Source organism: Fringilla coelebs (genome assembly GCF_963513975.1).
Source record: "Fringilla coelebs genome assembly, chromosome: 2".
Classification (NCBI taxonomy): domain Eukaryota; kingdom Metazoa; phylum Chordata; class Aves; order Passeriformes; family Fringillidae; genus Fringilla; species Fringilla coelebs.
In genome coordinates, this window is record NC_140029.1 from 21,357,232 (window position 1) to 21,385,073 (window position 27,842).

Below are 27,842 nucleotides of genomic sequence, written 5' to 3' on the forward strand. Positions count from 1 at the left end.
AGGGCCGTGGGCCGGGGCGGGCGGGAGGGAGGACGGGGGTGAGGGGAGTTGAATGATTGAACTTTCTTGTGTAGTTTCTGCGGCGCGGAGGTGTCCGTCCCCGGCGCAGCCCGGCACCAGCCCAGCGAGCGGGAGCCAGCTTAGCCCGGCGCCTGCAGCCCCCCGCGCCGCCCGGCCGCCCCTCTGCCCTCCTCTCCAGCAGAGCGATGGTGCGGAGGGCGCCCGGCGTGTCCCTCGCCCTGCTCCTCTGGGTGACGGCCGCCTGTGGCAGCCCCGACGGGCCGGGGGCCGCCGCCGCCGCCCGAAGGCAGGACGAGGCTTTCGCCACCACCAGATGCACCTCCAGGTGCCTGAGCCTCCAGATCACCCGCATCTCCGCCTTCTTCAAGCATTTCCAGGTAGGGAGCCTCTTGCCACCGTCCGTAAGGGGTGTCCCGCGGGGTGGGGGCGGAAAGGACGGCCGGGGTCGGGGCTGGGTTTTGGCGAACTTGGGGGCCCGCGCCCCCAGGGGATGGCGGGCACCTGGAGGCGCCGGGCAGGTGGGCACGGCCCCGCGGCAGCGCCGAGCCCCGCCGGTGTCTGTGGGTGCCGGCCGGGCTCCCCGCCTGGCGGGTCGTGGGGCTCCTGGCACGCTCTGCCCTGGCTCCTCGCAGGTGCCCGGCGCTCCCGGCCGCTGCCTCCGGTGGTGTCCGGGGCGGCGGGGCGGGCGCGACACGCTGCTCCCGGGCCGGCGGTGCGCCCGTCCTGCCGAGCGGCGGGCGGCCATGCCGCGGGCCCCGCCTGCCTGCGCGCCGGTGCGCCAGCCGCCGCAGGTGGTTCGCTTCCCCAGCCCGGTGGGAAAGTTTGAGCCTGTTTTTTAAGAGCGATAATCATGAACGTGTAATACTTGGTTCTGACCTCCTGGAAGGTGAAGGTGGGGGTAACGCTATATGTTTGTTTTTTGTTTCCTGGGACGGAGAGGCACATCTTTGGCTAACGGGACAAGTAGGGATAAAGTGGGGAGAAATGGAATTGAAGTGGCGGGAGACTTGCGGGGCTTAAAATGAAGGCTGGAAGCAGTGCGGAGCTAGTGCAAGAGCAGCGGGTGTCTGCCCGTCCTTCCCGCTCTTCTAGCTACACACGCACCTTTCCCTTTCCCCACCTGTTCTTCACTGCGCAAATATTAAACCTACACGAATTCATCCAAAAGACGGAAACCCTTCCGAGCTGCAAGCCGTTCTCCCTCCCCAGAGCCGCAGCCCCTTTGGGGAAGGGCTGGGCAGCTCGGTGGGTGCGAAGGGAGTCACCGCTCGCTGACCCCGGGCTTGCCGGTCCGTGAGAAGCCGGGAACCGCCCGGACGAGCGCCTTGGGTGAAGTTGCGTTCGGAGCAAAGGTGCTCGCAGCAAAGGCAGGTCTCAGAGGTATTTAAGCATGAATCGATTTACAAAGGCAAAAAAAGAGGGAATGTCAAAGGAGAGCTGAGTGTGTGCGTTGCAGCGGGAAGTTGGTTGGGTGCCTTCAGCCGGGTTTGGGTTGAAGAGACGGAGCTTGCGACCCGAGCCGCTGGGGAAGGGTTGGCCCTGCCCTGCCCTGGCCGGAGCGGCCGCTGTCAGCGTGCTCCGTGCATCCCGGGATGGCCTGGAAGGAGGATACCCATTAATAAAGCTCATTAGCCCGAGAGCGGTTGGTATTTTTTTATTGCGTTGTCAAGCGGTTGTAACTTACTTGTTTTACAAATTTCAGTGGCTAAAGAGGCAGTTTAGATCAAGCCTAGATCACAGTGAAAGGTTTTTTTTCTTCTTCTTTTTTGTGTGTTTTCTTGGCAAGATTTCTTTTTCAACTTAAAACTGCTGACAGAATGCACACTGTGCACAATCGTGATTACATTTTAATTAGCTAGAGTAAAATAAGTAGGGAATTACTCAGTTAGGACTTGATAACTGGCTGGTTTTTTGCAATCAATTGAAAATCTCAGAGTTTTAAACCCAACCTGCTAAAGCACTTGGTAATTTATCTTAATTACTACGGATTAAACTCCTGTTAGACATGAAACGACTGTAATGTTTGGAAGATAAAGTGCTCTCGTTTATAAAAGTTAAACTCTCCGTTGTCTAATAATGAGGAAAAGGAGGAGAGTTTTAAAGTACGTCAAGCATCCAGTGTTCTCACAGGAGACTGATAAAACAGTGTGGGCTGTAGGATGTGCAAGTTTGGGCCAGATTGTTCCCTGTGGGTTTAAGGGTATGATGTTCCATTCCTTTCTCTTCTCCCTCCTTCTAGCCATTCCCCTCCCCTTTTCATCTCAACTGGTAGCAATTTCTGGAGTTCTTTTCATTTCAGATGTCCACTTATCTTGTAATCTGATTCAGCCTTTGAAGCAAACTAAACACTAGCTCTTCCCAATCAGAGCAGGAAGGAACTCTAGTGTCTCCCAGTTAGGCAGGTATTGAAAGACTGACCCACTCATTTCTCAGCCTTGCTTTAGATACAGCCTCTGTGGTGGGGGTTAGGGCGACAGCAGCTGGACATGCTTTGCAAGAGATGATGTCCCCAAAACAGAGACTTAATTTCACATCATCTATGGTACTAAAATCACATTACTAACATCTTTTTTTTTTCCAACTTTTAAATGTTCACAAGGGATTTTAATTCATTTACCACCACCCCCCCCTTCCCCCCGAGAAGTTTCACCCATTTTTCTTTACTGTCCTTATTTTTTAAAGTTTCAGGAGAGGTATTCTTTCTAAAAAGCCTATTTGTTAATTTACACTTGGAAAGTAATTCTAAGCCTATTTTAAATGTACATTGTCAGTAGACATTTTTTTACCTGAAGCATAGGTCAAATAATATTTTTCTTTTTTCATGCTGACTATTGATGCGGGCTAGAAGAAGAATCAGTTGCCTAAATCAAAAAACTTTGATCTTCAGAGTACTTGTTGAAGGGGCGTGGATGCCTGCTTATTCCTATAAAATCTCCATGGCACAGGGGGTTTTCCAGTTCTGGTGGTGTTGGGAAGTTCCATGTAGAGATTATACCAAAGGTTACATGAGTTCATTATGAGAGTTATGTACCACATGGGCCCTAGACCCAATGAAATGTGTGTGTTTGATATCTATGGCCTACTTCCAGGCCATGATCTTTCACAGAGAGCATGCCAGCACAAAGGCCTTTCATCCTAAGCAATCAAACAAAAAATTATAATTAGGAAGGGTCATAGTGGATTCTTCTTTTATGTAAAAACTTATTGATTACATGCTCATCCACAGTAGAGAATTATGTTTAATCTCTAAATAAGGGAATCCAACATATCTCTTCTATCTTACTGGACTGTGTTCAGTAGTGGACTTTAGCTTGTTCTGAAATTTTGCAGATGAGAGAAAACAGTTGGGATAAAAATGCAACTCAGGCCCCTGGACAGCACCAAAGGAAGCATTCATTGACCTGTGACCAGAAAGAGTAAGGGCAAAGAGAGCTCATCTCTTTAGCCTTATGTTCAGAGTACTTCTTTTAAGCCATTTTGGGTGTTGACACTAGAGTTTTACTTTGACTGTTGCAAAACATGTATGAGGGAGTAATTGGAGCATTCACTGGAACCTGTCCATGCTCTTGGGTCACTCCCTTGATAAAGCAGAGCTCCTAGTGCTGGGCTTCTTTTTCTGACAAAATTCTCTCGAAAACACCTGAACAGGGGAGGATGGCAAGAATGCTCTTCCACTAAGCTGGAACTTTACCATCAAATGGCCTGCTTAGGAGAAGGTGTAGATTTGAACCTTGAGTCCTATATCATAGTCAGTGTTGTGTGCATTTGGCTGTTATCTGAAAGACCATGCCTGGGTGTTAGCGTGGTGCCCTTATAAGATGAGCAGGGCAATTCCTTTTCTGGTCTGAAATGAGAGGAAGGACTAAGGTGTCTGGCTCCATAAGAAACACCAGGACTGTGAATCCTGTGTGGAAAAAGGCACACTATTTTTGGGACAGAAGTTGCACAGTGATGTCATTGGATATAATCTTTCCTCAACATTTTCTTATTAAGGCAGTTTCTGTCTTAGTGTTTGAGTTGATCTCCAGGAGAAAGGTACAAATTTTAATTTGATGTATTCAAAGTTTGTTTGTGAATCTAGTTTTATAGTAATTTAGTACAGTAGGTAAAACCCCATGAAGATGAGGTCAGTTACTGCACAGGTTCTTGTTTTTTGAAAAGGGTATGGGTATAAACAAGGACCTCATACAGCCAGCTGGACAAGAGGCCTGAATGCTCAGATTAGTTTGGGTAGAGCTTTTCTGCATAACCTGTTTGTTTTAGTGGAGTGAGACTAAACTCTTTGCATTGCTATCTGTGGGTGTAGCCTTTCCCGTTAGTGATATTAGTTGTGGGTGAACTTGTTTTATTTTGGGGGAACAGACATGGCAGTGACAAACAATTTGGATTTTAATCTCTAATGCCAGCCATTTGAGACATGTTTTAAAACTGGCATGATTAAAATTTTCTTTGTGAATGAGAGCTTGAACATCACTGTAACTACTTAGGCTAAAAATGTTATGGTCAGAAATCTTTACTTTTTTCCTGTGCACTCGTTGATCTTTGTCTTAGCTGGGATCTGTCATAGACCTCTCAAGCTCAAGTGTCTTCCTGCGTAATATGTGCAACTTGATAATTTACTTAAGACACAGGACTGGTCAGTCTTGTTTACTGTGTCAGAAGCTGAGAGGGTGGTAGAACATGTCCTAAGAATTTGGGGTAGTTGCCAGTAAGATTGCCTGTGGTTATGGTGTGGTGTGTTTGTGGTGTCACTGGAGAGGTTACAGCCATATGCTTACAGAGCATATGCTGAGGCTGAACAGCACCTCCTGCAACTTGTTCTAGCATTTAACCACCCTCACAGTAACAAAAAAGGTGTTTTCTCATGTTCAGTTTAAGTTTCCCATGTTTCAAATTTGGCCATCATCTCTTGTGTTACTGGGCTTCACTGAGAAGAGTCTGGCTTCCCTTTCTTTGCTCTCTCCCATCAGGTACTTACAAACATTGATGAGAAACCATTGAGGTTTTTCTATTCCAGACTAAACATTCCCAGTTCTTCTAGCCTCTTCTCATGTGAGGGATATTACTATCCTTTTTCTGGGCTCCCTCCACTAAGTCCATCTCTTTCCATGTAATGGGGGGCCCAATACTGGACCTAGCACTCCAGGTGTGGAGGAGTGACTGGAAGAGAGAACAGGATTGGCTACATTTTAAGGATATAATGCCTGCTAAATACTGTTATTTGCTTATAAATTCATTTTCATGATTTAGATTTTCTTACATGAGTTCATATATGACCCTTTATCAGTGCATTAAAACCACAATGCTAATACTAAATAGTTTTTTTTCCCATCCTTTTAGATATTGGTACATCTCACTATGGTTTTAAATTTTTTTGAGGGGGTAATTTTCAGTAGTAAATTGAATCTTAGAAAATCCATTTCTTTATTCATCAGGGGAAAGTCCTGGTACATGGAGATGTATATACATGTTGTGTGATCCAGCATTGTGACTGCTGCTTGAACAGGCTCATGAGAGATTGTTTAAACTCATTAAAATGGACACTGATTAGAAACATACAGGCAACACCATGGATGACCTCGGTCACATAGGGGTTCTGTGTTCGTGTTAACTTATTTGTGAAGTGGATGAATTGTAGCTGAAAATTTTGATACAACATAGACATCCTTCAAGTGGTAAGCCAGTTTTGTGATATATGGAAGGAAATTAGAGAGAAATTACCTCTTGTAAATGTGATTTAGTGTAAATCTAATAGTAATATACTATGATTTAGTCCTTAGGAATTAGTACTAAGCTAGATGAGCCAAGGCTAACTCAAAATTGTTTTTGAAAGTATGGAAAAATATTGTTTTAAGCTAATAGAGCCATATATTGCATAATGTTTAGTAGCTGTAAAAGGGAGGAGTAAGGCCTTAGAAGTTTGTTATATTGAATGACTGATAACTATATGGTGGTAGGAGGTTGTTTTTAGTGTTGTAGAAGGACTCTTGCCTTTCAGGACAGCTAAAGTTTTTGAAGAAAAACAGGCAATTCTTTTAAGTAAGTAATAAAAGGTTCTCAGATTTTATATCTGCAAGCAAATAATGTGCAAGTGATTACCTCTAGATAAGCAATACCAGATTTCACCTACAAGTCAGGAAGCTAGTTGTCTCAAGGCCAGCACATCTGCCTTCAAATTGCCTGTAACTCTGAAGTGACTGCACCTGCAATAATCTGCAATGGGTCCCAGCTGGGAAAGTGGTGGCCAGGCTGAAAGTCCAGGATGCTTGTGTCTCTCTGTGCTCTGCTGTAGAGAAGCTGGAAATTGTGAAGAAATCATTTATTGTAACCATCTCAAATAATTCTGAAACTATTAATTGTTTTTTATTAAATCTTTTGAAAAGATATGTGGTACTTCTGTAGTGAGATATGGTAGATATGTAGTGTCTCTTTCCCAGAATATTTCAGTTCCAATGGACAGGCTGCCCAGGCACTGAGTTTACTTAGCTCTCTTGGGACATGTTCACAACCTTTTCTAAATGTGAGGATGTGTGCCATCTGCTTTTGTTGCTGTTTCAGTACTCATCTCTCTTCCGAAAATAGCCTTTGTGTTAAGTAATTCTGACTTTCATATGTCTTGCAAAGCACACTGCTCCTAATTTATTTCCACTGAAAAATTGTAGCATTTGTTATTACTTTGTTTTTCTCAAAACTCATTAAAAGGCCCAATCCTTCTTCTGTTTTTAATGTTCATATGGCATACGATCTGGATAATTATTCTGGCATTTGCTGTGCCCTGATTATCAAGATCTGCCGTCATGAACAAAAGGTGCACAGATCTAACAGAATCTTGGGTAAAACCTGTGAAAATGAAAGGTTTGTTTTGAATAACAATGGTTACATCTAGTGAAAACAGCTGCATTATTCACCATATTGTGTATTTGAGGCATAGTTAGTCTTTGCTGTTGTAACCTGGTCTGGTATGAACCTCCCTAAGTGGGAGTTTTAACTTTCTCATAACCAGACCCAAATCTCTTTGCCCTCAGTGGATGCTTGCATAGTTGATATGAGTGTAGGGTTTGCATGGCCTGGTAATTGTTTTCTAGTGGCTTTGAGGACACAGACTTGCTCATTGCTTTCCTAAAATAAAGTACTTGTCTGTGTTTCAAGTGTAAGTTTAAATGCAAATCAAGTGAACTGTATGAAAATGTAAGTGGATGGTGAGCAATTGTACTGAGCAATGGGAGTTGCCAAGATATTTTTCTCATGTTTACTTGTGTATTCTTATATGTTAAGAAAAAAATTTCTTTATGCTTAAGTTCGTAAAATTAAAATCGCTGTTAATTTGGTAAATGTGCTGGATACCAGGTGCAGTAAACCCAAAAGGAATTACTACTAGGTTTTAAAGCAGGCATTTTATGTGTAGAAAATATTGGCAAAGAATAGTTTAAATGTCACAGTCATGCTGGTGAGGGGGAGGAAATGCTGCTTTTGAAAAGCATTAGAAAACTTCTAAAAGAAAAACGCTGTCAGTTCTAAAATGTAAAACTTTTTGCATTGGAAGATATAGCCACTTAATACAGAGCAAAAGATTTTTCAGATGGGTAGTGTTCATATTAAAACTATTACTAAAGCATTATTTATAGTCTGAATATGGGTTGTCTCTGTGATTAACTAGTGCTCTGAACTTAATTTAAATGTATTTGCTTTAGTAAGTGTTGTATAAGGGAAAAAACCCCAAAACGTTACATTTCTGAGACAGCTGGAAAAGCAGACTGATTTTCCAGATGCTCATCATTTGTCATTTTGCAAAGGGCATCTTCTTGAGTGCTGAATTTGTGTTTACTGATAGAGATTGTTATTCACATTCTAACCTGCATCTCCACTGGCCATTCTATGTGAATTTTTACTCTGTCTGACAAGCTGGATTGGAGTACATAGTCAACTTTTGTAAACAGAAAAAGAGAATGGTGTAATTTAGCATCCATGTCTTTAAAAATTGAAAGTAGGAATAATGAGTATCAGGACTATCCTACAGAAGACAGACACATTCGTATTGCTATTTAGTAGCTGGTGCCTAACAAATGTAAACCTTGCACTAAAACTCCTTGCCTAGGAGTTTACACCAAGAATCTTCATTTTTTGATCTCTCCCACAGCTGAGCCTTATAAGGCTTTATACTTCAAAAACCTTTGAAGTCCATGAAAAGCCTTCTGTTGATTTCAGCTGGATCAGGTCCACGTGTGAACACTAGGTCCATGTAGTCACAAAGTAGAGTGCTGTGAACTGGGTGTCCCAGCTCCAGTTGTTTCTGGTTTTCAGTCTTTAAATGACCAAGAGGTCACAGGACACAGAGATGGAGAACTGGGGGTGTTGAAAGGTAAGTGGACACTTTAAACTTGAAAGTAGAGTACTGTTCTTTTCTTCTCGGATTAAAAAGAATCACACATTCTATCCACTGAAAAGAATATCAGATATTTCCAGATTTGGGGAGCTACCCCAGTCTAAAGTTTTAATCGCATTTCTGTTGTCTTCTGTGAATAACATTTTCACCAATGCATCTCTCTAGACTGTCAAAGAGATGTGACATCAAAGTTATGTACACACATATGTAATTACTTTCCTTTAAAAAAGAAGAGACTTGTTTCAAGCTTGCAAAGGGCAGGACTCCCCTGGTAAGCAGCTGAGATTGCTGAGGAGCATGTCTTCAGAACTTGTAGGAGAAGCAAGAAAAGGGACAGAGTCTCAGAATGGAGAAAGGTGGAGACAGGTGGACTTCAGCAGGCTTGTAATACTGGAAGGAGAAATTATGTGAGAGTAGAGGGCACTGTAAAATTTCCTGGGACACAGTTAATTGAAATTAAGGAATTATGGAAGCAGAGAACAGATGTAATGTGTCTGTAGGAAGAGTTGTTTGTAACTGTTTCTTGTGAACATGTTTTATTTCTGTCCTTTTTCACCTGCTTGACATTTTACTTGGTTAAAAAAAATTAATTTTTCATTTTTGAAACATAGTAAGCATGTTTTGAAAACCCTTTTGTCTTCATTGAAGAAGTCAGTTACAGGAAGGGCTGCTATGAAAATTCCCAACAAAGTTCTAGCTGACATTGTATTTCGTGTCAGAACTCAGACAAACTGCTGCTACTGTAATTCCTCAAGTGGTCACAGCTGAAGCTACAAACCTGGCCAAGGTAGTGAAGCCTGTTTTTTCTGCCTGTGAGGGCTGCAATGTCCTGGATCGTATGATAAGATAATATGAGGGAAAAAGGATTGCTTGAGAGCAAATGTCTTGTGTCCAGACAGAAATTGAGGCTGGTGAAGATTGGATGAGAATCATCTACTGATTTAGTCTAGTGCAAACATAGTTCAACTTTCCTTGCCATTCCTGTGAGAATTTAGAAGCATAGTTCTGTTTTTCTTTTTTTAATATGTTACTCTTTAGGGAAGTTATCTTCACAGTAATTTATATTAAAAAAAAAAAAGCAATCTCGGTTCATGTACATGAATGTGATTTAGGCCATGAGCATAGAGCAATATGTCATTTGTATTTAACTGATTGTGTTTTTTAACTGCTAATGACTGGAACTTTCCTGTTAGGCCTCAGGGCATTTTTGGACCTAGACACTACAAATTCATTTTTTTGACCTCGGTGCTGTAAGACTTTGGTTTCCTTTGAATTTAGCGCATGGCCAAACAGATGTGAAGCAGCAAATAGTGAGGAAGGGGTGATAACAATATATTATGATGATGTCTTAATACAGTGACTATTTGTCATTCTCTTCCCCAGAATTTGTATCCCTATATATAAACTATTTCAACTGTGTGACTTTTTTTTTTTTTACTTTTTTGATTAGGTGATGGCTGTAGCTCCTTTGACAACAATAAAATCATGTTAATGTGTAACTACAACTAGACAATAATGAATCACACCATTATCTGCCCCCATTTTAATTAGTTACAAAGAGCGTATAATATGTTGACATTTAATTTGTACCTTACAATTTTGGGAAGGGAACTGGAACTAAAAGAGCTTGAGGCTTTGAAATTTCCTTCTATGCAACTGTGAACTGAGATCAAGAATTAGCCAAACATTGGTCACTCTGTATATGCAATAGGTGGAAGAAACATTTGGGTTTAGACAAACTGACACAAAGAGGTAAAAATAATCCAATTAATGAAGAGTGTGTCACTTCAGATACTACTTAGTAGCAGCTATGGGACATGTTTGTCAGGATAGATAAGGAAAGAAGATGTAGATTTTTACAGCTAGGAGCTTATTGCTGGATTTTTTCTTTGAGTTAAAAAGTTGAATACACAATGTGAACGACAGTAGCTTTCTGGTAAGTTTCATGGGTTTTCTGTCCAGTGGCTCCTCACTGACCAAGTGGAGTAGAAATGCACACATACTGCACATGCAGCATATTAGTTCATCTTGTAAAAGATTTGGATTATTCATAGATTCACACCCATGCGTTTGAGCACTGGACAGCATCAAAGCAGCCAGAATTTTCAGTGGCAATTGATGTGGAACAGCAAGCAATAATTATTTCAAGTCTTGTTCCTGTTTTCAAAATTGTCCTTATGTAGGAAAAAAAGAGCAGCAGTGTGAAATAACTTGAAAGTTAAATTTAACCTCAGCTGTTTTCCAAATTGTAGAAAAGTGAAAATTTACAGTTTCCTAAAGGATATGCTGGCTGCCTTTGTTTTGGAATAGAAAACACGACTTGGTTAGTTTTAAAAACTGAAGAGCTTTACAAATTAATGTAGGGTGGGCTTATGTTGTTTACTTTAACTGTGCCTGTTTCAGATTTTTAACTGATACTCCTTGATTCTTCCATTTATATAATTAATAGGTTAAAATGGGATTTTTCTGGAGTTTTTGTTTCTGGCCTAAGTCTGATATCTCTACATTTGATAGTAATACATCCATCGGTTTCAGTGGAAAGAAGCTTAGGCCGGTGAAAATATAATAGAAATATCTGTTTAGAGTTTAAACAGCATACAGAGAACTTCCTTGTTTTTATCTTTAAAGGTGATTAACTTGAATTTATTAAATATCCTGTCGTATCATGACATCTTTCTTTTCAATTCAATGGTAGCAAATAGCAAATAACACAATGCCATTAGGACAAAGCAAAACTGAATTGCCAGTTACGTGCTAGATGTAAAGCATCTTTAAATATTTGTAGAAGAGATTCTTGGAGGTGACAAGGGAAGGTAGAAGCAATTTAATGTAACCAGAGCTAAGTACCTCTAAAGACAGTAGAATTTTTTTTTTTTTTTTTCAAAGATGAGGTACTGCCCAGTTTCTGATTGTTACTGCATGTATCTGGGTGCTGTCAGGGATTCCAAAGTATCCCTTTAAGTTTCATCAACAGGCATGGCTTTTTCTCTTAATAATAGGAGCAGATGTCAAATTTTTATGCCTCTAAGATGCTTAGTCATACCTAGGAGATCCATCTGGTATAGATCGAGCCTCAGTTAACTTGTTCTCACCCATGAACTTCCCACTGAGAAAGTAAATCGAGCAGAGCTCCTCAGTCTAATGAAAAAGAAACTTGAATATTATCAATCTACTTCTAGCACCAGAACCCCCTTCACTTTCTTTTTTTCATAGTTGCTTTACACAGATGACAAGGCTAGTAAAATGGAAGGAAACTTTATAATTGGGACAGAATTCCTGGAGCATACCACCACTATCAATGACTTTCCGAGAAGGAACAACTGAAATATTTGTCGGTTCTGCAGAAAAAGGTGATTCAAGAAACAGAATCTTAATATAAAATGCCTACTGATAGTACAAGTTATTGACAACTGGTATTAACTGCAGTCATCTACATTTTATGAGCTTAAGGATATATATTACAGTGGCTTTCTTTTGTGGCTGTTGATATAGATTAAAGATATAAAAGCAAATGCTTTTATTTGCTTCACAACTGGTTTGATTCCTGCAGTGGAATTCTGTGAAATTCCATATCTAATTGTTTACATTAACTGAAGGCTTTAAAATTCTGTGGCTTGGGTAGGGACTTAGGCTGTGCTTTGACATCTCTCATGTTACAAGCCTTTCAATAACTTCAATGCAAATTAACCTGATTTAATTTTTAGCTCTTTCACCTGGTGCCAGAAAGGTCTGAAACATGATGGACCTGTCAGCAAATGCTTGTTCTGCATAACAGCTACATCTCTGATAACCATATGTGTTAATGACAAATGCTTCTGTTCTGCCTTGAAGGGAGATTTATTTTCCTTTTATGGTATGTCTTCATTAGTTAGTTCTAAGACTGTATTCTAAAAACCTGACATATGAAGTGCTTTTATGTTTGTGGGAAATTTTATAGCAATGTGATGAAACAACATTAATCTTCCACTGAAGATTGTCAGTGAAGAAAGATCAAGTTAATACCACTGTACCTTGAATTGTATGAGTAGTTTTAATATATTGTTTTCAGTAGAATTTAATGTTGATTTCTTCTCTCTCTCATCTGTCCTTTCACAGTCTTACGTTGCTTACAAGGTGGTCTTGAACACTGGACTGCAGCAATTGTCCCATGGAATATACATTTCTTGTAGCATACAGTTCTTAAACTGGAAAAAGCCCCTAAGAAAATAGGAAGAATCTATTGTAACTTGTATTAGAAGGCTGTTTCTCTCAGGAATATACTCTGTGTTGAAGGGCCAAAGGGTCTCAGCTAAGATCAGGTTAGCAGATGTGTTAAATCTCAAGTGGAAAGGGAAAGACTAACCCACCCTTCAGTATGCTCCTTCACTTGAGGCCCATCTTTCATCCATTGCCACCACAATGTCATCACAACTTCTGCTGTTGTGGGATCTATTGCCATTCCTTAAAATAGCAAAGGAGTAAGAATGTGGTCTGCCCACAAACACCAACAGGAATTACGGGTCTGGGAGCTGGGGAAAGACAGCAGCACTGACTGGTCAGGAGAAGGGCATCATGACTTCCTCTGCTTGAGGGACACTGTTGGGAGGAGGACGTTCAGTAAGTGATGGGATGTGTGGTATCTGAGCAGATGCCACTGGCATCCCCTAGTCTTTATGACAGGTTTAATTTGGCAGCTCTGTGTGTTGGCCTTCTGCAGAAATGAGAGCTGGGTTGGGAAGGGACAGGCCAAGGACCAAAAAAATACGATCAACGGAGAGAAGAGTGTTAACCTGTCTGATAAGATGTTTGTTGATCTGTGCTTTAGAGATGAAACAATAAGTTGTGGCCTTAATAAAACTGCACCCATTACATCTTTTCTGTCTCCCTGCAAATCTACAGTGAAGGCAGATATATGAAAATATTCATAATTAAAATATATCAAGGAAATAATACTTTTGTTTTTCTGAAATGCTCCTTTAACTGTTGTGGTGAAAGACTTTTATGTGTTTGCGTGTGTTCTAACACAATATTTCTAACAAGATTGTGTTGGGTTTGGTTCAGATTGCAGATAGGCTATTCTGCTTAAGTCCAAGGGTCATTTTTATTTGAAAAAAATCTCTAATTCCTGAATGGCTACAAGCCTTTTGCAAATGTTTCTAGGAAATCCCATGTCTGGTGAGGTGCACTTCACTCACTGAGACAGGACTTTTGTGGAAAATGGAACAAAAAATCCCAAAAGATGGTTTACACAACTCTTAGACCTCCAAAGACTGTGTTAAGTTTTACAGTTTTTACTTTTGAGAGCTTTTCTATGCACTTTAATAATTCCTCCAAAACATGATTTTGTATAAGAAATGTTACAAATACTAATAGGTCTCTGGAGCTACTAATGAATAGTTATGGTCAAATATTAGACTGCATATTTCATCTGTAGGATTGGTATTTGTGCTAAGTTTTACTGCTGAGATTATACTTTACTACGTGCTTTAAAAATATTAAAAGATAATGAAACACAGTATTCATATTGGGAATTATGTTTATTGAGCTTATTGCTTTCAAAAAGGAAAAATTTTATACTAATCCATCAGGAAAATAGGAATAAGGAGATACTTGTCACAAATATTTTATGTTGAGAAAGGTGCTTCGTGGAATTTGTATTTTCATTTGTGTTCCTTTAAAATGGAGCTGAAAATACATGTATTCATCAGCTTGTGGGAATGTGGCTGCTGCTGTGGCTTGAAATATTTAGAATCTTGTAAAGAGAAAGGAAACACATTCCTGAAATTTATCATGTGAATTTCATGTGATTATATTGGAAATAAATAGTCTGTTAAGCCCAAGAATTTGAGTGTGTAATTTGATGGTACCTGACTGAGTCATAGTAACATGGCTACGGAAGAGCTGCTAAGTTTGAAGGGCAGGTGTGTATCCATACTCTTGCCAAAGTTACAAGTGTGGGATATAACAATGTCCCTCTCATACATGCCAGACAGAATAGGAGAAAATGCAGTGAAACTTCACATGACCAGTATGTGGTACAGTAAAAAGCATTCAGCAGTTTTTGGAATCAGAAATTACTCCATGACAATGCAACATGCATGGACGGTTCCATGTTTGTGTAGTTTATGGTTAGCCTATTTATAATGGACATTTTAGTTGATATAAAAATGCATGGTTGTTATTCTTTGTGTGTGTGGTTAGTTGCTTAAGGATGTGAGACAACAGAACCTTAAGCATTTTGCAAGTCCGGAAAGGAAAGCTGTGCTGACTGACCCTGAAACTGTGGTTTTAGAGGAAAATTTAGTCTAATAGGAAGCACTGAATTACTACTCTTGTGTGTTTGGGAGATGTTAGAAATGTCTGAGGTGCAACTTCACATTAGTGTTTTAATGTGGATCAGAGTTTGTTTTGGAAGTGAGTCTGTTAAGTATCGTGATCACCTTTTTTTCACATTATGGACCAGTCTGAGAGTTCATGCACTGGATTTCTTCTGGATTAACATAACTGGGAGAGATAATCCAGAGGGATGTGATCTGATTTAGCAACTAATGGGCATTGTGTCCGTGGGACCAGACTAGAATTAGTTGAAGGAAAGGGGAAAGTTGAAATACATGTAGTGCATACATCAAGCCCATCAGGACCAGGTGTTTTGCTCAGTAGATGTGTTTCTGTGGTCCACATGACTTCCTAGGGAGTTTGTAGCTGATTCTGGAGTGCTCTCTTGGTAGGCAGTGGGGGCAAATGCAGCCTGTGATTAACATACCACATCATTGGTATGTGGTCACCCAACTAACCAGTAATGTTATAATTATGCAGAATAGTAATATGGACTGTAGTTTTCAGCTACAAAATGAAATCAGCATTCAAAGCAGCATGCTAACATTTCTGAAGCATTGAATCCTACAGTATATTGAGAACCAGTTGTATTTTTTTCAAATACAAAGTAGGTTGTATATGTCTACATTTATATTGTATTTTATGTAAGCAAGCATTACATTTTTAGGATATATTTTGTTCTTTTTGGTATTAATTTCCCAAGGCTATACTTCTGTCACATCCTTGAGCCAGCATATACTTTTTATCTCATTATTTCATATGTATAGCAAATCAAGTTTATGACACAACAGAAGAGGTGCATTAGAATTTTGAAAGAGTGGGGGTTTTGAAATAGAGCCTATGAACAAGCAGTTGACAAGCTATCTTTTGCTTCCCATGTTAATGTTGTTAGACTAGTTTCTGTTCACTTCAACTGGATTACTTAATCCCCAAAAAAATGTGTTTGAAATTTGGCCCAAATATAGTTGGAGATTCAATGTATTACTTTAATATCTTCAAGTTAGTGTCAGTGTGTTTAATTCCTCCTGTTGCATGGAGAAGTGAAGTTTATTTCATCTGGATTCTTTTACAGATTGGTAAAGACTTCTGCTAAACAGAATAAGACCTCAGTTGAGATCAGTCTTAGAAGTGGTAAGAGTGAAGTCTGTGAAACCACAAGAAGGCAGTCATAACTCACAAGTGTGTGGAGACACAAGGATTCCTGTGCTCATTTGTTTTTACAGCTTGTGTTTATCTAGTAGTTTTTCTGTGCATTTGAGAAGATGGTGTTCTAAAAAGAGGAAAGGTCTCCCCTACTTAGAGATGCAAATTTAATCCAAACAATGCATAGTCTATTTTCAAAAGTACCAATCTTCTGCTGTTTCATGGCCTTTGGATTTTGATGCTTGTCTTTCTAGGAACCTACTAATGATGACAGAGAACAAATAGTGTTGTGTATCATGATATAGATGATGGTTGGTGATTTTCTTAATTTCTTTTTTAATTACTCTGGTCTAACTTTTTTTTTCTGTTTTTGGGGTATGTGAACTTGCATCTTTTAATGTTTTGGTCTGTAACAGCAATAAAGGTTGACCTTGTATAAACTGTTTAGGAAATATCAACACAAAATTTAGGTCAATATAGTTCTATTTGTAGCCATCCATCTATGGATGGACCCAGCATATCTTGTGTTAGGAGCTAGCACATTACAGATGATGGCATGTCAACATAAATCCAAAAGAAAACCTAAGACTTTCTAAAGTTTATTTGTGATATCCATATTCTGGTGTCAAATCCAGATGTTTAAAATTAGGTGGCAGTGTGAGTCACACTGTGGCCCATGATAATTTAATTTTGGTTTATAGTTGCAAATTCAGAAAATGAATTTTTAGGATGATCAGTTTTATAAGTATTTCTTGCATTCAGTCATCTCTTTAACTTAATTACTTTGGATTAACCAGTAACCAGCACTGACTTTTCTATGGTTTAAACATCTGTGGTATAAAAATGGCTTCCTCTGAGGGCATTGTACATTTGATTTAGTTGTGAGGAATCACAGTGGTTAGTTACAGTAACAGAATAACTTCAGGTGTTTGTTCCAAAATGTGTTCTTGCCCTCAGCGTCTTTTTTTTTACTGTTGCTTGGTGGTTTTGTTTGTTTCTTTTTTCATGTTTTTTGTTAAGAGTTGTATGTCATTATAAGATGGCAGAGGAAATATATGTACATAGTTAAGCTTAATGCTGAATTTCTATATGTGTTTATATAACACAGTCCTAAAGTTATCTGATAGTAATATATTAAACAGTGTGACTAATACGGTGCTAAGTGCTGTTTGAGCTCCTACCTTTTCTCACATTTGAGTTCTATGCAATATTTTTTGTTGCTGTTTTTGTTTTGTTCTGGTAGGTTTTATACACTTTTTTGTTTTCTCTTGTTTGGGTGAGCTTTATTTGGTTTTGGTGTTGAAATTTTGCTTTGTGCTTTTGCTAACTAGAATAAAGTCTAAGGACATTACTTATGCATCAGGAATAAATGAAAATGCACCACTAGTGCAAGCTTGGTGCACTTGCACTAGTGCAAGATATCAAGTTGGGAGGTGCTGGTGATTCTTTTGAGGGATGAGTGGCCTTGCATAGGGATCTAAATAGGTTAGAGCATTGGGCAGTGGTTAATAGGATGAAATTTGACGAGTGAAAAATGTTGGATTTTGCATTATGCTGGGCACAAGTATAAACTGGCAGAGGAGGAGTTGGAGAGCAGCCCTGCAGAAAAAGATCTGGGGTGACTGATCAGCATCAGGCTGAATAGGAATCAACAGGGTTCCAACACAGCTGAGAGGGAAAATCACATCCTGGAGTGCATCAAACACAGCACCACCAGCTGCTCAAAATGGTGATTATCCCACTGTGTTCAGCATTGGTGCAGCCTCACCAAGAGTGCTGTGTGCAGTTCTGGGCCACACAATTTAATAAGGATGTGAAAGTCCTTGAATGCTCCCAGAGGAGGGCAACAAAGCCAGTGACAGGGCTGGAAGATATCCTGAGAAGTGTGGCTGAGGACTTTGGGCTTTTCTAGTTTGGAGAGGAGGAGGCTGAAGGGTGTGGCTCTCTACTGACAGGACAGAAGGGAATGGCTCAAAGCTACACAGTAACATTCAATTTATTATTAGTTGATGCTTACTTTTTTCAGTTTCATTCTTTATTAGAACCATTATAAGGCAACAGAAATCGCTTACTAAGGAATTATTTCTGTAAAATACAACATACAATGAAATCAGAAACTATATAAAGAGAAAAATGTACTCATTTCAGTTGTTTGTATTTCCTTCCTTTCTTTCCTGAACAGAAGCCAAGGAACCAGAATATTACTGCTATTATTACTGCTAATATTGCTATTCAGAATATTACTGCTATTTTGTTGTATTTTATGGGTATTTTAATCTCATACTGTTCTTCTTCTATCCATGGCTTCTCCACTGGATGGTCTTCAGACTAGACATATGCTGGACAAGCATGTAGTAGAAACAATGCTAAAAATATGTTTGCATAAGTTGCCCTTGAAAGAGCCAGTCTTGTTTCTGAGATGGACCTCACTATTGAACTTCATAACTTTCTCCTTCACTACCTGCAGCTCCATGTTTCTCCTATGCATTTCTACAGAGTGCTTTGGTTTCACTGGCCAGGTTTTAGTCTCCACTCTAGCCTGCTGCTGAGTCATCTCAAAGGGCATAAGGGCTTGAGTTTGCTGTAACTTGGTGAAAGACTTCTGGGGTAGGTTCATAGTGTTGTGTAACAGGGTGTCCTCTTTTCATTTTCCTACATTATTTTCAAAGAAAAATCTTCCTGTTATTTATATACAAAAGCATAACTAAATACCATAGACCAGGAGAGGTGGTACTGTGGTTCCCCTGCCCATACATTTACTACAAGTTTGTGTTTGATCTTGATAGAAGGGCTTTAAGAAATAAATTTCTCTTTGGCATTTCCTATCTGTTGGTTTTGATATCTCTCCCCACTAAGTTACAGACTTATCTGAAATTCATTCCTAAGTGCATACTTTTGTATTTGCGAGCTGAGATGCCTAGTTTGATTTTGTTGATTCCATTTTGCACCTTCGTTCCACATTTCAGAGCTGGGCCTGGGGACACACAACGCTGACACAGATAAGTACCTGTATTAATTTGTGCCACAGTGAACATGCAGTCAGGAAATGCATGGTAAACACAAGTTATACTTTACCGTTACTTTTAACTTCATGCTGTTGAGATTTTTGAAAGGGTGCAGAAAATGTATATTGGGAGCCTCTTTTTAAATTCATTATTGCAGCAGTATTGATTTGTCTACTCAAATGTTCTGTTTTACTTCAGTGGGTACTGTTATTTGAAAAGTTGATTTCTATGCTTTTTTGTCATTTTGAAAGAATCAGTGAGGTTGTCAGGAGAGGCCGCCTCTGAGAGACAATGGTTTCACACAAATGTGGATTGAAGATTGAGCAGGGGAGAAGAGACTTCCAAAACTGATCACAGATTTGCAGCTACTGTCATAGCAGATGAAGTGGCTACTTTATTTTCATAGCTCATGTCTGGCATTTCAAAAGAAGGGTTGTATCTCCTGACATAATTATGGGCAGAGATGCAAATTAAGTAATTTTATACTTTTTCCCTTTTTTTTTTTTTTTACATTGCTCCAATTAAAGACCAGTTTGTACTTGCTTGTGAATGTTATTAGCTTTTTTCCCCCCATGGGGCCTACTGTAGGAAGAAGATTGATTTTTCTTGCTTCTCCACATGTATTTTTTTTTTTACAAGAGATGCTGCATAGCTTTCCTTTTTTAAAGGCACAGAATATAGATGTTTGTCCTAACTGTTTAGGACGAAGGGCATTTGCAGTTTAACAAAGGAAATCAAGTGTGCACAAATACTTGCTGGAATGAATCTTGTAATATGATCTTGTAATCCTATGAGTCTTGTAATATTTATCTGTTGTTTTGTTTTAGTTTTTTCCCCCCCTCCTGTTTTTGCTTTTGTAAGCTCTTTTTCTTGTACGTGTCAAACAGCCCTGGTCTTTGATGGTCTGATTCTTGAAGTTTGTCTACCATTTCCTTCCTGGCAGATTCAAAGTGTGTGGGGCTCAGGTGGTGGCCTGAGTTCCTCTAATCCATCTCCTGTGTGCTGTTGGAGACTGCTTTAATTTCCTCTACCTGACATCTTTCATGTGATGTGTCAGGCCTGGGAAGATGGGATACTTGGAGTTTGCCCTGTTGAGTGCAGTTTGCACTCTTCAGTATGCAGATTAGGATGCTTCAAGGTTGCCCTGAAGACAGGCTGTGCAAGGCTTATAAATGGGTAGGAAAAATGGTATTTAATGGTATTTGACTCTTCCTTGTGGCCATTTCTGCACTGCAGATTGAAGCCACCACTAAAGAGAAGTCAAAACCGGCATAAGTCAGAATGGAGTTTGAAGAAAAACAGACATGAGGGAACTGAGAATGGAATGTGGGAGCATGTAAAATGCTACAGATAAACCACAAATTGCTGACTATTTGAAATTATGGTTTCAGCCAGGTACACTGGCATGAGCAATAATCACAGCTGAATGTTTGTGATTAACCATGTGTTAAGATGCAGAATGGAGGAGAGCCTTCATTTAGAGTTTGTGCTTGCTCTGATACCTTGCTGTTCAAAGGAAGCCCATGGAATTTGTTTCTCCTTATACAATGAAAAATCATTCACATCATGTTAGTTGTATGAAATTGAAGTTGCTAAACAATATTTTTACATTTTGATAGACTTCCTTTTTAACTCAAGTAGTAATAGGTTTCAGTAGAGAAATGAAAATAGTTGTAGATGTTGAAATTATCAAGTAGGGGAACCACACATCTGGGCATTTATGGCTTTATTGTCTCAAGTAACAGATCTAATTTAAAAGCAGAGGTGCTTTTTCTAGTTCAGTGGAAAGTAGCAGTGTAACTGAAACAAAGTGGTGAGCTGCTACTGATCTGTTATTGCAATCAGCTACTTCTGTCACATTTTATGTGAAGAAGAAAGGGGGATAAATTGAAACTAGCACATAAAATATTGTTTTAACATCGCTGCTGGCTAGATTTGTAAATGGAAATAATAAATCCTAATACAGCATTGAGAGTAGTACTAAAGAATTCCCACTAGCTTATGTTATTTACGGCTGTTCTAAAGTTTTATTTCTTTTATTTATGTCTCTTTTCAAAGGGGTTGGACCTGAGATGGTGCTCATAGTTAGTTAATCTTATGCTAGTGAATCTGTTTTAGCTAAATTTTACTGTAATGACAGATAAAAATGGTATTATAAAATTAAGTAGTATTGCATGATAATCTGCTGGAAGATAAAATAAATTTTCATAAAATATTGAAATTAAATTGTATGAACTGATTGTTTTAAAATGCTCCTAAATAACTGGAAATAAGTGGAAAGGAGTGAAAAAGAGTGGATATGTCTTTATATTTATTATCCCCATAGCTTCCTTGGTAATACAGGAGTAGAAAATGTTAGCATTTCAGCTCATATGAAAAAAGACATAGATGAATTTTCTGAAGTTCAGATTAAGAGTTATGGTGAATGCCAGACCGTTCTGTGATTGTTGAAGTCACACAATGATGGAAATTGGAAGGGATCTTTAAAGATCATCTAGTTCATCCTTCCTGCCCTGGCATCTTCCATGAGATCATGTTGGTTGTTGAACAGTTCCAGTGATGGAACGTCCACTTCTTCTCTGAGCAACCTGTTCCAGTATCTCACCACCCTTATCTAGGGAAGAAACTTTTTATGATCTAATCTAAATCTGCCCTCTCTGTTTTCATCTGTTGTCCTTTGTTCTGTCCCTACAGGCCTTGGTCTCTCTGCCTTTCTTGCAAGTCCCCTTTATGTAGTGAAAGGCTGCAATGAGGTCCCTCTGGAGCACTGGAGCATTCTCTTCTCCAGGCTGAACAACCCCAAGTGTCTCAGCCTTTATTTAAAGGTGCTCTGATCCTCAGATAATTTTGTGGACCTTCCCTGGACCTTCTCCAACAGGTCCTTGACTTTCTTGTCCTGAGGATCCCAGAACTGCATGCAGTTTTCCATGTGTGCCTCATGAGAGCAGATTAAAAGAGGACAATCCCTTCCCTTGACCTACTGGCCACATCTTGGAAACTTTTGTGAACATATGACTGCATATGTTCACACTACTTGTATGAAGGCATGCACAAACATGATCTTTTTAAACATTCACAAAGAGAGATTCAGCTTCAAAGCATAGGCTTCATAGCTGTGGTAGCAAATCACAGTATTCAATCAAGCTTACAAACTTCGCTGAGATCAGAGCACAATAGTTTTGAAAAACTATTGTGGTTGTCTCCATTACGATGATTCTAATGTATCTATTTCTCCTTCTAAATTGTATATTGACAGAATAATTTTTATTTTATCTGTGTGAGTTTTATACATAAAAAGTTTTGTATTGTTGTGGTTAAGAGCCAGCTGGCAGCTAAGCTTGACATGTGCTCACTCACTTGATCCGAGGGTGGGACTGGGGAGAGTGTCAGATCAGTAAAGGTAGAAAAACCTCATGGGTTGTGATAAAGACAGTTTAATAGGTAAAGCAAAATCCGTGCACACAAGGAGGCAATGAGTTATTTCTCTGTTCCCCAGATGTTCAGCCATCCCCTTCGTCATGCATAGTGGTGATTTGGGAAGACAAACACATCACTCCAAATATCCATCTCTTCCTCCTCCTCCCTTTGGCAATATAATTGAGTAGGATACCATATTGTATGGAATATCCCTTTGGTCAGTTGGGATCATCTGTCCCATCTGTGTCCCCTCCTGACTCCTTGTGCACCCCCAGCCCTCCCTGGTGGGATGGGGTGAGGGGCAGAAAAGGCCTTGATGCTGTATATAAGCATGTAAGCACTGCTCATCAGTAACAAAAACATCCTGTGTTATCAACACTGCTTCCAGCACAAATCCAGAGCATAGACCATACTAGCTGCTGTGAAGAAAATTATGCCAGATAAAACCAACATATGTAACATATGTGTATTATTCCATTATTTGCATCACTCTTTAATAAAAAAAGAAAAAAAAAGGAGAAAGAGGAAAAGGTACAGTGCTGCTATATTAGTACTTTGCATTCTGACCTATCTGAATTCCTTCTCCTTGGAAACTGATTTCCAGATCTATAGTTGGTGCCAACAGTGACAGAATACTGCAGTCACATTCCCTGTGGGAATACCTTGCCTAGTTCCTATGAAAGTGTGTCCTTCTACTCCCTCATAGACTGACAATTTTAGCCTAATTCTTAACAATAGATTGATCAGAATCTTCAGCCATTCTGTTTCCAGAGTATGGATTTATAAATGATGGAAGAAGTACATACATATAATGTCCTTACCCTGGACTTCAGTTGTGTTGGAGGGTTTGTACCCCATTTCTCATGTTCTGTCATTTAGATCTTCCTGTTGTTGTTTCAGTCTTACTATACAGAAAGTAAATCATTATTTTGTTCCATCTTTTAACACCACGAACATACACTTCTGAGCTGTGAGTTTTTTCCAAAACTGACCTTTCAGAAACATCTCTAGAAGAGCAACAAGTTGATGTTTGTCCCTGTGCCAATTTCATACTTCTCTTTCTCTTCTCATCATGTTTTCTTTTCCTTTAGCTTAAATTATTATTATTTTGCATGTTATACTGTATTGGTTGTTTTACTGCAGTCAGGATAAATCAGAGCTGTACTGTTTCCTTATCTTGGAAACACACTTTATTATCAAAACTATAAAGTAAAACTGGCACAGGTGTCTTTTGGGAAACTCATATTGCATTTAATTGAATTTTCCATTTACATAAATGTTGTTCATTATCTTTACTTTACAATTTCTTTTAAATGTTCTGCAATATTGAAATGCAACTAATGGACTTTTCATGAATTGGTACTAATCTATATCAGTTTCTTAAAGGCAAGTGTTCCCTTTTGTCTACTACTTAGCAATTCTAGACAACAGTGTTTACAAAGATGGACTGAAAGATGACTTTGTTCAGTTTTCCACTAAACTTGCCCACTGAAATGCTTTCCTAACTTTTTAATGTTCACTTTACACTTGTGTGAGCCTTTAACTTCACAGAAGGGACCAGGAGTCAGGATTGGTACTTACGTTGTGGCATAACATAATTTTCTAAGCAGAACTGGATGGTGTGTTCCAATTAAATATGGTAGGGTGAATATGTCCAGCCTGAAAGAAATACTACTCTTCATGTACATTTCTTTTGTCTTTCAGAACAATGGGTCACTTGCTTGGTGCCAGAATCATAAACAGTGTTCAAAGGTAAGTCTGTTTTTTCCTCTCTCATTTATGTTATCTGCTTTCAGTCTTTTTTTTGTCTGTAGATTAAGTGCTTTTCTTCTTAGCCTGTTTTCAGAAGTGTCTGTTTATATTTTATTTGGAAACCTCAACCTGCAATAAAATATCAAAAATTAAAACCAAGTGATTTACTCTTTCAGGAGAAAGGAACCATGGTGGAGGATACATATCAAGCATAGTTAAACCAACATAACTGTCATTTTAAGAAAGTTTACACTGGCTAGAAACTGGTGTCTCCTTTGTGGTTTTTTTCAGTGTTTTTGGTCCGAAGAGAGTAAAATTGTCAATAACTTAAAAATCTTCCTCCAACAGTACCAGGGTATTTCAACATTCAACATTTCGTTCAGTTTGGGTATTTAATTTTTATCTTGAACCTGAGTTTCTTGGAAAGTATTCTTGACACAAATCCCAGTGACTCTATTGATGCCCCTTTCCCATTCTAGCATTTAAACCCTGGAAGCCTAAAGGGTAAATGGGCTAATTGTAAACTGATTCTCCTGTGCAAGGGTCTTTCTGTGGTGCCTGGTGGAAGAAACAATAATTTGGGAGCTGTAGCATGTGTAGCTCAAATGGAATTGCACATTTGTTGCTGACTGTTCATAAATCTCATGGAAGATGCAGTCACTGGAAATTTGCCTAAAGGTCCTAAAAATGTGTTTCGACAATAATTTAGGCCTTTTTATTCATGAAGGTTGTACTGAAAATGGAGTTAAGTCTAAGTAGCATTATTCTGTATTGTTTCAATAATGCAGTCAATGTTAAATGCTGATGGTAACCCTTGATTTTAACACATGTTGATTTCTTGTGTACATTTAAAGAATGAGATTACACATTTGCTGATCTAGCTTTCCGTTGGCATAAAAGGGATTGGAAATGGGCTGATTTTGTGACTGTTCTGTTGCAGGTAAATAAAACAAAGTTGATAGCTTTTATCAGTATTAAAATCCAGGGTATACAGTGTCAATATAAGAAAATAATGGAATGGAACATTTCCTATTAGCTGTGTTACACTGCTAAGGATTTCACTTCTGCAATGAAATCTTACCATTCTTAAAATTCTTCTTGAAAACCCCAAACAGATGTGCAAAGTATGTATTTCGTGATAACTGAATTGTCTTTGCAGGAAAGCATGAGGGCCTTGTTCCATAGTGATCCTGATAGAGTTTTTTAAAAATTTAGTTGCAAAGCCTACTGTGGTAAGTAATTGGAAGGGTTTTCCAATGGTTTGTGTCTGCCCAAAAAGGAAGGAAACACACAAGAAAAGTAGTCCAGGTTTTAAAGCAGGGCAGAGTCACTGAGTTACTCCCAAGTTTATTGAATCCACATAAGCTGATATGACTTTTACCTTAAAATTGAATCAGTATCTTGAAACCAGTGTAAGAATGCTACAAATTAATGTTATATTGTATTACAAAATAACGATAGTTTAAGTTTTAAATTACTTAAAATGTGCTTTGCAGTCATGTTACCCTGTGTTTTTCATTCTTTCTTAGGAAGGTAATATATTTTCCTTAAGAAAACAGTTTTGCCATATTTGGAAAATAAATGTGTAAACTTGGCCAACATGTTAGTAGAGCTCAACTGAAGCATAATGGTGTCTTTCCAGCATGGCTTTGATTTTCTGTGTTTTGCAATGCAAAGTTAAACTACTGCTAAGTTAAAAAACTGCTTTAGCTAGCTAAAATTTTCAAAGTGATGCAGGGAATTCACTTAACCTTTTAAAAATGCAAATTCCTTTTACTTCTTCTCAGCACCTCAGTGGAGGAGATTTGTATGAGTGTGACAGGTGCTGGAAGAATCCACAAGGAATGGTGTGCTGCTCAACCTTACTACAAAGAACATGGAAGGCCTTGTTGGAGATGTAAAGACTGGGGGCAGCCTTGGCTGCAGTGCCCAGGAGATTGTGGAATTCAGTGTTAGGCAAGAAGGAGGCAGGGCAGCAAGTAAGCAGGGACTTCAGGAGAACAAGCTTTAGTTTCTTTAGGGGTCTTCTTGGAAGAATCCTGTGGGAACAGATCCTGTGGGGAAGAGGGGTCCAGAAGAGCTAGTTGATCTTAAGGATCACTTCTGCAAGGCTCAAGAATGATGCATCTGGTGAGCAAGAAATTGGGCAAAGTGGGCAAGAGACCTGTGTGGATGGATAAAGAACTCGTGTCATTTCTCCAATGTGAGTGGGAAATACACAGGAGACAGAAGCAAGGTCAGGCCACTTGGAATGAATACAGAGAGGTTGTCAGTGAGTGGAAATGAGGCAAGGAAGGCCAAGACACATCTCTAATTAATGGAATGGGGACTGTGGTAACAGAGGACCAGGAGAAGGCAGAGTTGCTGAACGCCTTCTTGCTTCAGTCTTTACTGATGAGACCAGCCTTCAGGAATCTCTGACAGAGGAGATCTGGGTAAAGGAGTGTTTTGTAGTAAAGTTTCCCTTGGTTAGGGAGGATTGGAGTAGAGAACCCTTAATGTCCACAAGCCCATGGGCTCTGATGGGATGCACCCACAAGTGCTGAGGGACCTGGTGAACACTGTAAGCAGGCCAAACACAATCACACAATCACCTTTGAAAGGTTGTGGCAATCAGGGGAAGTGCCTGAGGACTGGAAGAAAAGAAATGTCACCCCAGCCTTCAGAAGAGGCAAGAAGGAAGACCTAGGGAACTTACCAACCAGTCAGCCTCATCCCAAGCCCTGGAAAAGTGGTGGAGTGCCTCGCTCTGAAGTCCATCTCCACATGGATGACAAGTAGATTATCAGGAGCAGTCCTTGACCAACCTGATGGCCTTCTACAATGAAACACCTTACCTGGGTGGATGGGGAAATGCAGTGGATATTTTCTACCTCAATTTCAGCAAGGCTTTTGACACTTTCTCACGGTATTCTCATAAACAAACTCAGGAAGGAAGGACTGGATGGATTGAGAACTGACTGACTGGCAAATTGCAGAGGGATGTAATGAGGCACAGGGTCTGGCTCGGGCCTGTCACTTGTGGTATCCCCCAGGGTTCAGTACTGGCCCAGTATTGTTCCTTGTGTTCATCAGTGACTTGGATGAGAGGTCAGATGCCTCCTCAGCAAGTTCAGTGACAACACAAAGCTGTAAGGAGTGCTGACACCCCAGGGTGCTGTGCAGCCCTTCGGAAGGGCCTCAACAGGCTGGAGAGATGGACAGGGAAGAGCTGCCTGAAATTCAGCAAAGGCAGGTCCTGCACCTGGGGAAGAAGGGTGTGCCAGGACAGGGTGGGGGTGACCTGCTGGAAGGCAGCTCTGTGGAGAAGGGCTGGGGGTGCCGGTCCGTGAGCCAGCAGTGTGTCCTTGTGGCCAAGAAGGTCCATGGGATCCTGGGGGCATTAGGGAGAGCACGGCCAGCAGGGAGGTGATCCTGCCCCTCTGCTCAGCCCTGGTGAGGCCACGTCTGGAGTGCTGTGTCCAGTCAGGCCCTGCCCACAGGAAGGTCTGCTGCCTTCCTGGGGCCTGGGTAGGGATGCCACCCAGAACCTTCCTAATCTGCAGCGGTCCTGAGACTACTACTCATTGCTGATTTTCCACATAGGGGATGATGAAATGGCAACACATAGTCCAAGGATGATCAAAAAGGACTCCAGGGCCTTGAAATGTTTGGTAAGGGAATCTGAGGCACAAGTTATGATTTCCTCCATACTTCCAGTCGAAGGCAGCAACATTGGAAGAAACAGATGGGCTGAGTCTGTTACCACATGGTTCTGTGGCTGGTATCACCACCAAAATTTTGGGTTTTCTTACCATGGAATGGTC

General features: G+C 39.9%; 1 protein-coding gene across 1 annotated transcript in view; it reads left to right on the forward strand.

The window, feature by feature from the left end:
* Nucleotides 1–206: 206 nt before the first annotated feature.
* Nucleotides 207–27,842, forward strand: part of ANOS1 (anosmin 1) — a gene marked incomplete at both ends in the record, with an annotated part of 126,712 nt that continues 99,076 nt past the window's right edge. The window contains 2 exons of the mRNA XM_084227024.1: nucleotides 207–398; nucleotides 23,989–24,036. Coding sequence (XP_084083150.1) covers nucleotides 207–398; nucleotides 23,989–24,036 — 240 coding nt within the window. The remainder of the gene's footprint in view (nucleotides 399–23,988; nucleotides 24,037–27,842) is intronic.